This window comes from Giraffa tippelskirchi, chromosome 7 (genome assembly GCF_054371585.1).
Source record: "Giraffa tippelskirchi isolate mGirTip1 chromosome 7, T2T-mGirTip1v1.2.pri, whole genome shotgun sequence".
NCBI classification, from domain to species: Eukaryota; Metazoa; Chordata; class Mammalia; order Artiodactyla; family Giraffidae; genus Giraffa; species Giraffa tippelskirchi.
The window spans coordinates 18,609,271-18,620,359 of NC_137281.1; the positions used below are offsets into that span (position 1 = coordinate 18,609,271).

General features: G+C 44.8%; 1 protein-coding gene and 1 pseudogene across 6 annotated transcripts in view; both read right to left on the reverse strand.

The window, feature by feature from the left end:
• Nucleotides 1–9,528, reverse strand: part of GPATCH1 (G-patch domain containing 1) — a 56,764-nt gene extending 47,236 nt beyond the window's left edge. For 4 of the 6 annotated variants that reach the window (XM_081510416.1, XM_081510415.1, XM_081510414.1 and 1 more), the window contains exons 1-2: nt 9,429–9,528; nt 2,004–2,138 (exon numbers count right to left, since the gene is read on the reverse strand). In XM_081510416.1, coding sequence (XP_081366542.1) covers nt 2,004–2,138; nt 9,429–9,495 — 202 coding nt within the window. In that variant the 5' untranslated portion in view covers nt 9,496–9,528. Of the gene's footprint in view, nt 1–2,003; nt 2,139–3,742; nt 3,800–9,428 lie in introns of all 6 variants that reach the window. The other 2 variants (XM_081510418.1, XM_081510417.1) reach the window with 1 other exon arrangement.
• Nucleotides 3,531–3,676, reverse strand: LOC145515984 (small nucleolar RNA SNORA42/SNORA80 family; annotated as a pseudogene).
• Nucleotides 9,529–11,089: the final 1,561 nt, after the last annotated feature.

Sequence of the window (11,089 nt, forward strand, 5' to 3'; positions counted from 1 at the left end):
GACGGTAAAGAATCCGCCTGCAGTGTGGGAGACCCGGGCTCGATCCCTGGGTTGGAAGATCCCTTGGAGGAGGAAATGGCAACCCACTCCAGCATTCTTGCGTGGAGAATCCCATGGACAGAGAAGCCTGGCGGGGTACAGTCCATGGGTCGCAAAGAGTCGGACACGACTAAGCAACCTAGCACAGTACAGTCTAAGGTCAGCAACGGCCATCCACACCAGGCCCCCAACTCCATCAAATTCCCGAGTCCTATAACTAGCAGCCCTGTTCCCCACCCATGGTTACCAGCCTGTGCTGTGCCTACAGAGAGAAATTGCACTGGAGGTCAAATGTATCCAGAACCCTCTAAGATAAACTGTTTTAATTTTCTCTCACGTCCTTTCTGACTTCCTGCCAGAGTCTTGAGGAGCTGAGGAGTATGGAGCAGACCTATACCCAGTATGTGGGTGGAGCAGGCTTCCAGGACAATTTGGGAGAAACCCCAGGAGAGTGAAGGTCAGCTCTCCCAGGGAATATACTGGGCCCAGCAGCTTCCCCATTTTGGATTCCTACAGTCTTTGCCCTATAGCCGCACAGTGCTTGAATCTGTCACTCCTGAAGGTAAGGAGATACTCTGGTGTATTAACATATCACAGTCTATCTGTGATGACTAATCATTTGAGCTGATCTTACTTTTTAATTATAATATACATATAGCCATAATTATAACCATCAGTAGTATACTCGTATATTTCTTTCTTCACAAGCGCTACTGCCATTTTTAACATTTTATAAATATGCTTCTTTAATAGTACCTTAGTTATCTAATTTTGCTTTTCATAATAATAAGGCTTAACATTCTATGTAGCATTTCTGGAGTAAACTGTTCAAATATTTTGATCATTTGCTCATTGAATTGACCTTTATACATTCTTGATATTGAACTTTAAACCATCTTATTTACCCTAATCATTTTTCTTACCTGCTTTCTACTTTCCACTTTCTTGTATTGTTTTCCATCTTTATTTTACAATCATTGTTATGTATGAGTAATTTTAAAAAAAAAATCTATGACAGATTTGGCTCATTTTGTTCTTAATAATTGCTAGGTGAGTTAACCAGTCATTTTAATTCATATTTGATATACATAAGTCATTTTCTTTCAGTTCCTCTGTTAAAACATTTCTTAAAAACATACATGAAACAGTACAGAATTTACGATGTGGCATAGTGTAAAAAAGTTGGTTGATTTTTCTTTTCTCCAGGTGGACAACATGTACTGACAAGTGATTCTGTGGGCCCCAGGGTCAGGACCCACAGGGCCATCACCCACAAAACAGCTGTGACACTTGCCCTCCTTAGGCGCTGAGTCATGTGAGATGATGATGCCCTGGTCAACTGCGTGAGAGCACTGCCCGAGGTGAGATACAGCAGAAAACAGAAGTCACCATCATCATTTAATCACCTGGTTGTGCTGTGCTGTGCTAAGTCGATCAGTCGTGTCTGACTCTCTGCGACCCCATGGACTGTAGCCCACCAGGCTCCTCTGTCCATGGAATTCTCCAGGCAAGAATATGGGAGTGGGTTACCATGCTCTCCTCCAGGGGATCTTCCCGACCCAGGGACTGAGCCCTCATCTTTTAGGTCTCCTGCATTGGCAGGCAAGTTCTTTACCAGTAGTACCACCTGGGAAGTCCAGTTATCTGGTTAGGCTGTATCTTTTTTTTTTTAAAGTCAAACCTTCAGGTTGTAATCAATGAACAACACACAAGTTCACTCTGGAAACATCCAAAGAACACAAACAACTACAGTATACCTATTGCGTTGGCCAATACCTTTCCATTACACTGTGTGGAAAAATCCGAACAAACTTTTCAGCTAACCCTATACTAACATGTTTTTTAAAGTTTTTTTTAAAGGGAGCATTGCTGGGGGTGGGGGGCGGCGGCAGAGGAGTGAAAATCTTATTGTATTTCAATCATTTGCTTTAGCCATACAGTAGCTGTAATTAAGAAAATCCTACCTTCTTTTGAGCCAACAGTGTTGAAGTAACCAGCAGAGAAACCTCCACTAAAGGCTCCATGAAATCGTTTATACCTTCCTTTTTCATCTCTGACGGTCTGATCCTGAAGAGGAATTGGCTTCTTTGGTCTCTCACCTGAAAAAGAAAAAAAAATTTTTTGAATGAGAAGGCGGTGGTGGGTTATAGAGGATTTAGGGGAAAGATCACTGTTGTATTTATTTGGTTTTTGGCCATGCCACACAGTTCACAGAATTTCAGTTCCCTGACCAGGGATCCAACCCAGGCCCCCCACAGTGGAAGCACTGAGGCCTACCCACTGGACTGCCAGAGAAGTCCCAGAGATCACTTCTTAAACATAATGAATTGTTCACTTCTTGTAGTTTCAAATATAATTCAAGTTGCTTTTCCTAGATTTTAATAGAGTATGTAGCTTAGAAAACAATATATTTTATCAATTAAAACAATATATTTAATATTTTATATATATTTTCTTTATGGTTCTAAGAAAATTATAGATATCTCTTTTAATATTTATATTAGAAATATGTTTTATCAAAAGTGGCCTGCTTTTCCCACTAAGTTCCATTATGAAAACTGAATTACACTGGGGCGAAGGTTCCAACCCATGGAGGTGAAACATGCTGGCAGTCAAGCAGGCAAGCTGCTGGAGTGGCACAGGGCATGCAGAGGGTTATGGCAGAGAGAAGCACTTCTACATCTCTTCTGGAAATTCATGGTATCCCTGAGTCCAGAATTTTTCCACTGATTTTTTTTTTAAGTTTCCTTATTTCTGGGACTCTCTTGATTCCATAGTTTCGTTGTTGTTGTTTAGTCACTAAGTTGTGTCTGACTCTTTGCAACCCCATGGACTGCAGTTACTGTTCTTTAAATTTATTCCTTTTCCTACTTTGTTGGAAAGGGCTGAGTTGCTATATCATACAAACTAGTGTTAATAGCTCAGTCAAGTTCAACTCTTTGCAACCCCATGGTAGCCCACCAGGCTCCTCTGTCCATGGAATTCTCCAGGAAAGAATACTGGAGTGGGTAGCCATTCCCTTCTCCAGGGTATCTTCCCAAACCAGGGATCAAACCCGGGTCTCCTGCACTGCAGGCAGATTCTTTACCATCTGAGCCACTAGGGAAGCCCAACAAAACATCACACAAACAAAAAGGAATTTAAAACGTTTTAGCCTTCGGGCTTCTCTGGCCATCCAGTGGTTAAGACTCTGGGCTTCCATCGCAGGGGCACAGGTTTGATCCCTGGTCAGGGAACTAAGATCCCACGTGACATATGTGTTTGTGTGTTCAGTCTCTCAGTTGTGTCTAACTCTTCACGACTCCAAGGACTGTAGCCCACCAGGCTCCTCGGTCCACAATTTGCAGCCAAAACAAACAAAAATTTCAGCCTCACCTAAAAATTCCCTATGTTTAAAGTTTTAGGTACCACGGCACAATTTACTGCCTAATTTTATCAATTCCAATGAAAACTTCTGTATCTATCTATTTATTTATTTATTTTTCTTCTTCCACTGTGCAACCCACTTCAGTGCCTGCAGCCTACTGGCAGAGGCCAGGCAATGGTTCCGGGCCGGGTTTGCTCTTGCATGGGACACTATGAGAGGCCCTTCTGTATCTATTTAAAATAAAAGGTAACCATCAAGTTATTTTCAAACATTCATCTCAGAAAGCAAGCTACATAGTACTTCAGTGCTCCAAATGGAGAGTCACAGCAAGCCTACCTTTACTAGCACTGGGATTTTGGTCACCTTAACCTCTCTGTTCCTCAATTTCCTCATCTGTAAAATAGAGATGACACTAATAGCAACATCTGTTTCATAGAGTTATTATGCAAATTAGATCAGAAAATACATGTAAAGTGCTTGGTAAAAAGAGGGACACACAAATAAATACCTTTAAAGTACCAGCGTCTATTGCTATTAGTAGTAGTCAAGGCTATGGTCTTTCCAGCAGTCATGTACAGATGTGAGAGCTGGACAGTAAAGAAGGCAGAATGCCAAAGAATTGATGCTTTCGAATTGTGGTGCTGGAGAAGACAATTGAGAGTCCCCTGGAAAGCAAACCAGTCCTTCTTAAAAGAAATCAACCTTGAATACTCCTTGGAAGGACTGATGCTGAAGCTGAAGCTCCAATACTTTGACCACCTGATGCAAACAGCTGACTCATTGTAAAAGACGCTGATGTTAGGAATAGATTGAAGGCAGAAGCAGAAGAGGGTGACAGAGGATGAAATGGTTGTATGGCATTACCGATTCAATGGAGATGAACCTGGGAAAAATTTGGGAGATGGTGAGGGAGAGGGAAGCCTGGCAGGCTGCAGTCCAAGGGATCTCAAAGAGTTGGACACAACTTGGTGACTGAACAACAACAACAAAGCAGTAGTACATACAGCAGGTAAGACATGTTCTGAGGCCCAGGGGTACCTGTTACTTCAATAACTAAGCCATAAATTATTTTGTTCTGGATAATGGAACAAAAAGTAAACAAAAGTTTAGCCTCATAGTCCTAAATTCTTACTTGTAGCTTATGCAGGCTTTAGGTCATTTCTAGAATATAATCCATAGTAGGGTACTTAAGAGTATTCTGAAGACAGGAGTTCAGTTCAGTCGCTCAGTCGTGTCCAACTCTCCGCGGCCCCATGAACCGCAGCACGCCAGGCCTCCCTGTCCATCACCAACTCCCGGAGTCCACCCAAACCCATGTCCATTGAGTCGATAATGCCATCCAGCCATCTCATGCTCTGTCGTCCCCTTCTCCTTCTGCCCTCAATCTTTCCCAGCATCAGGGTCTTTTCCAATGAGTCAGCTCTTCGCATCAGGTGGCCAAAGTATTGGAGTTTCAGCGTCAACATCAGTCCTTCCAATGAACACCCAGGACTGATCTCCTTTAGGATGGACTGGTTGGATCTCCTTGCAGTCCAAGGGACTAGCAAGAGTCTTCTCCAAATCCCCATACCCTCCTACTTGCTAGGTTTGTGACCTTAGGCAAGTTTCTTGATTTCTCTAAGCCTCAGTCTCCACGACTACAAAATTAGGGTAATAACTCAACCACCTTGTAGAATAGTGCTAAGGATTAAAAACCACATGTGAGGAGCTGAGCACAGTTGCTGGCCATAGCAAAGCTTGGTTAGTATCACTTAGAAATTTCACTTCATTCTAAAGAACTGAATCACAACTTGGGTCCCACAATCCAAGATTTTCACCATGTCTTAGAAATGGAGTACACAGGCTCCATTACCGCACATGTACCTGGCATGATTCCAGGCTAAGGAGGAGACTCAGCCCCAGCACCGTGGACAGTTTGTGCTGGGTAATTCCTAGTTAGGCGGAACTGACTTGTACACCACAGCTTGGTTAGCAGCATCCCTAGCCCATAACACTAAATGCCCGTAACACCCCTGTCCCCATAAAGCATGACAACCAAAAATGTCCCCAGACATTGCCAAATGTCCCTTGGGGGGCAAATTCATCCCTAGTTGTGAACCACTGGGTTAAGGTGAGAGAGAACAGGTTCCACCAACTCGAGGTTCTGTCTTGCTTGGTTCTCCAGATACTCCTGAGCTGAAAACAGAGATAAGATCGGTCGACAACTAAGTAGAACCCAGCAGAAGATGGTGGGGGCCACGCAGTGTGGGAGCCACTAGGCTCCACGGGGCTCCTGAGCGAGAGGCACCACCTCTAATCACAGCACAGGAAAACTCCAGGTGGGGGGAGTGGCATTTTAGCGAGGCCCTGTGATAATTATCACTACTAATAATAACTAATCCTTTCCTTTCACACATACTATCTTATTAATCATACCCTGATAAGGATGCTCTGATTAAAGAAATGCCTTAAGTTCCACAACCAATAAGCACAAAACTGAAATCAGATTTCAACTCAAGTCAGGGATGCAACCCATTCTGTCCTTTACTTGTCCCCCAACAGGAGTTTACTGAGAGCCTTCCAGAGGAAGCAGGTCTGTTCTACACCTGGGCATGGAAAACTAAACACAACCCCACCCCTGTTCCCAGGGCACTCAGAGTCCAGCAGAGGAGACCTGCGTATATAGGAACTGTTCTGACAGTGTGCAAGGCCCACATCAGAGTCACCCAGAGGCATTCATTCCATCAGTAAACAGTAAACAGAAGGTCTAAAAGGGGAAGGTAAGATGTTAGAGAAAGTAATACAGTCTGACTGGAAGGAAGCCATGGAAGATGGAACCAGAAGAGTAGATGAGGGGTTCCCTGGTAGTCCAGTGGTTATGAATCCGCCTGTCAATGCAGGGGACACGGGTTCGATCCCTGCTCCAGGAATATCTCACATGCTGTAGGGCAGCTGAACCCTTGCAACACAACTACTGAGCCCATGCTCTAGAGCCCGTGCTCTGCAACAAGAGAAGCCACCACAATGAGAAGCCCCCGCACAACAACAGAGTAGCTCCTGCTCACTGCAATTAGAGAAAGCCCGCACACAGCAGTGAAGACCCAGAACAGCCAAAACTAAATAAATAAATACATAAGAAGGACAGATGGTGCTGCAGACTTGGAACACAGTGCTGCAGGGTCCAGGTATGTCCTGTGGGTGACTGCGAGTCAAAGCTAGTTTTAAGCAGGAGAATCACAGCACCAAGGAAGAAGAAAATGGTCCTAAATTAATCTGAGTGCAGGATGAGCTGGAGAAGAGCCAAGTGAATGTATCTAAGGGAAGATGAGGTAAGCCCCAAGGCCCCTTTCTTCCAGGCCAGAGCACCTATGTGTCTAGGAGTCTGTGTATAACAGATCAGTCATTGTCTCTTTTTTTTTTGAAGGTTCTGCTTTTTTTTTTAATTGGAGTATAACTGCTTTACAATGTTGTGTTAGTTTCTGTTGCACAACAATCTGAATCAGCTATTCATATACCTATATCTCCTTCCCAAGCCCCCAACCCAACTCTTTAGGTCATCACAGAGCATTGAGGTAAGGTCCACTGTCTTTTTTAAAGATTTTTTTTAATGTGGATCATTTTTTAAGTCTTTATTGAATTTGTTACAATATTGCTTGTTACAATACTGCTTGTTTTATGTCTTAGTTTTTTGGCCCCAAGGCATGTGGGGTCTTAGCTCTCTGACCAGGGATCAGACCCACACCCCCTGCATTGGAAGGCGAAGTCTTTTAATCACTGGACCATCAGGGAAATCCCTTCATTGTCTCTTAACCAATAAAACTTTCTGTCAAGGCCAGCAAATTTAATTAAGTAATAGAGTCCCTCCTCTACCAATGTTTGTCTAACCTGTCACTAAAGTTTCAAAACAGAAGGTAAAAGTGGCTATTGGTCTAGTATGTTATATTGCAAAATGTAGTCAGAGTATGTTTTAACTTCAAAGTGCTTACGTAACAATGGATCAGTCCTTAAAAACTTCTAGTAATGAGAAGTTAAAAGATGATTTTAAGTCAGGAAAAAAAAAAAGTCCACTCAACTTCAAAAGACTGGCTAGACCATTAGGCTTCATTCCAGATATTGTACACCATCAAAACAGGAAGAATTAGAAAAATATAGATCAAATAGTTGATGACTTACAATATGCCACTTCACAAGGAAACAACCATGAGCAGAAATATAGCAATGACCCAAACTCCTGCCTGACAGGCTGTAATAACCTCCACCCATGCATGTTTAACCCTTCCTTGTTCTGCATACCTAAATTTCAACCAGTTTTCAAGGGGTCCCATCCTGCATTCTCAGGTTTCCCTGTTAGCTTGTGTAGGTTATTTCTTCTCTACTTGATATACTTCAGCGCTTGTGAACCACATACTTTTGTTCTCAACTAGATTCGAAACTCCTTGAATCAAGTATCTTTGTCAATAAATTCCTTGGGATCATGGGATGATGTGTTTGCTGATACAGCTAATGTGATCTTGCATGCGTGTGTGTTCATGCTAAGTCACTTCAGTCATGTCCGACTCTTGGCAACCCTATGGACTGTAGCGCGCCAGGTTCCTCTGTCCATGGGATTCTTCAGGCAAGAATACTGGAGGGGGTACCCATTCCCTTCTTCAGGGGATCTTCTCGACCCAGGGATCCAACCCACATCTTCTGCCGCTCCTGAATTGCAGGTGGATTCTTTACCACTGAGCCACTGTGGAGACCCAATGCGATCTTACATTGTATTAAAGAAATATAGCCTAAAATAAAGGACACACCTAGTGATAGCCCCACTTTACCCACACTCTGGTCCCATACTTGGAGAAAAGCTTTGACAAATTAGGGTTGAGGGGACTTTAAACTGAGTTTATTAGAGAACTGACAAGGGGTGTCTTGAAATACATAAGAAGCTTTCAGGAAACTAGCATTTCTTTCTCTTTTGTAAGCAGACAGTAGATACAGGGCCAGCATCTGGCAGAAGTTTCTAATGATTTGAACTGTTTATACGAAAGAAGAAGGTCATCAGTGGCTATGTCCCAGAAGTACAACCAACCTGACAGGATGTGGTCAGGGTGGGAAAAAAGGAGTCTGCAAATAACTCCTAGCCCACCATACTTCCTTTGTCTTCCCCCACAGGGCTAGAACTGCTATCAGTCCTTACGGGCTATTCAATACATACTTTACTGAACAAATCAAGTCATTAAGTGGATCAGACCAGAAACAAGGAAGAGAATCTTGCTTCATCTTGCTCTCACCCCTGTATTCCACCAGCAAGTTCGCAGTCAGCTCTGCTTTCAAAGTACTCTCAACTCACCACTACTTACCGCGGCCACCATCATCACCCTAATTTTGCTAATCTCCCTGCTTCACTCCTGCCCACCCCCAACCGGCCTACCCACAAAATCAAGGATAGAATAAACCTAAAAACATACATCCCTCCTTTGTGTAACCCCTCCCCCATGACTCTTCTACGCTTTGTATTAAAATCCAAACTCCCAGACCACATCAAGTAAGGTTCAACCCCCACCTCCTCCTCTGAGATCATTTTCTGCCAGCCTCTCCCGGGTGCTGTATGCTCCACCCACAACAGTCCGGCCTGTTCCTTAATTTGCCAAACTGCCTCCGACTTCAGAGCCTTTGCACTTGCTGTTCACCTTGCCTAAAATGCTCTTCACCCAAATCTTCGTACCGTTGCTTCCTTTCTCTGTTTCAGGTCTGAGCTCAAACGTCCTGTCCTAGGAAAAACATCGCCTGACCACCGCTGCTCCCTTACCTCGGCTCTCACACGAACCTATTTGTCATCTTTTTATTTCCCATCCCTCCGGGCCTCTCATCTGTCCCTCCAAAACATAAGCACCCCGAAAGCACAGTGCACGCCTTTCTGGTCGCTGTTCCCAGAGCCCGTAGCAGGCAAGCCTTTCCCCCAGTGCCAGAAAAGGCCTGGCACAGGGTTGAGTGTTTTGGCCCCGAACCCTGGACCCCCAGCCTGTCAGCCAGAGGCCCTGGCTACAAATCTAGCCCGCACCTTCTTCCAGCGGCTCCAGGCCCGTCCCATAGCTGACCAAATCCTCGTCGCTGTCCAGCGCCGCCATCCTGCTCCCTTCCGGACCCCGCCCCCTCGCTACGGCGGCCTCAACCGGCCAAACATCTTCCGCGCTTTCTTCTCCGCGAACTGCTACGAGTTCTAAGCGCAGTCGTGGAAAGTGCTGAGCCCGCCAGGCAAGCTTCTCTCTTGGGATCTCCGCATGGTGGTTCTCAAATCCGTTTTGTGGGAGGCAGACCCCCGCAGGAGTTGCCTCGGAGGCTGTGGCTGCCACAACGTCCCATCCTAACTGCACCAGGTGTGGGTCTGGAGGAGACGCTTGGGAGAGGGTGGAACGCACCCCGCTGTCTGCTGGTTCTCCATGAAGTCTGCGCACCCCCACACCCCTCCCCAAACAGGTCCATGCCGTTCCCCAATTTCCTCTGCTGGCAGACTCTGCTCCCCTCAGTGCTACTCCTGTCATGTGCGGGGAACTTGCCTCTACTCCCATACATGCGCGGGCTATCTGAACATAACGCCCTTGTTGTTTTAGCCGCTTAGTCGTGTTGCAGTCTTTGCCACCCCATGGACTATAGCCTGCCAGGCTCCTCTGTCCGTATAACACCCTTAGGTTTAGTAAGTGTAGTCCCCTTCCAGACCTCTGAAAGGATTCACAGGCAGGGGTACCCTGATGCCCACCGGGAAGGTATTTTGGGGCAACACTTGGTCAAAGAGAACAATAAAGGAAAAAGATCAAAAGAAAAGGAGAAAGAAGGTGGGGGGTGGGGGCGGTGTAGGGGTGGGGGCGGTGTAGGTGTGGAGCCCTATACCAAGGCCACAGATGCCGAGCCCTACATCAAGCTCATCTCACAGCAACCGTTGCCATGAGTCTCCCTGTTCTAAACCAGCCTACTCCCTGACCTCATATTGGATAAAAATACCCACCCTATACCACTCTAACCAGTCACCTAATACCACCTTCCAAACAGGAGTTTTCTTTGTCTTGATGCTATAAAAATGGGCTACTATTCCACGAAACCTTGTCTCTCCAGCCGTCTGCTGTTCCAACAGCATCTACCACTCTTTCTTTTAATTGAAAGATAATTGCTTTACAATGTTGTGTTGGTTTCTGCTGAACAACCACTGGAATCAGTCATAATTATATGTATAATCACCGCCCTTTCGAGCCTCTTTCCCATTCCCATCCCACCCTTCTAGGTTGTCATGAGGTGCCAGGCAGGATTCCTTGTATTGTATAGGAGCTTCCCACTAGTTACCATTTTTACACATGATAGTGTATATATGTCAATGCTATTCCCTCAATTCGTCCTGCCCTCTCCTTCCTCCACTGTATCCACAAGTTCATTCTCTGTGTCTCCATTCCTTCCCTGCAAATAGGTTCATCAGTACTATTTTTCTAGAGTCCATAAATATTCGTTAATATATATTGGTTCTCTTTCTGACTTCACTCTGTATAACAGCCTCTGGGTTCACCCACTTCACTACAACTGACTCAAATTCGTTCCTTTTTATGACTGACCAGTATTCCACTGCATATATGTACCACATCTTCTTCATCCATTCATCTGTTGATGGACTTCTAGGTTGCTTCCATGCTTCCACGACTATTATCAGTAGTGCTACAATGAACATTGGGGTACATG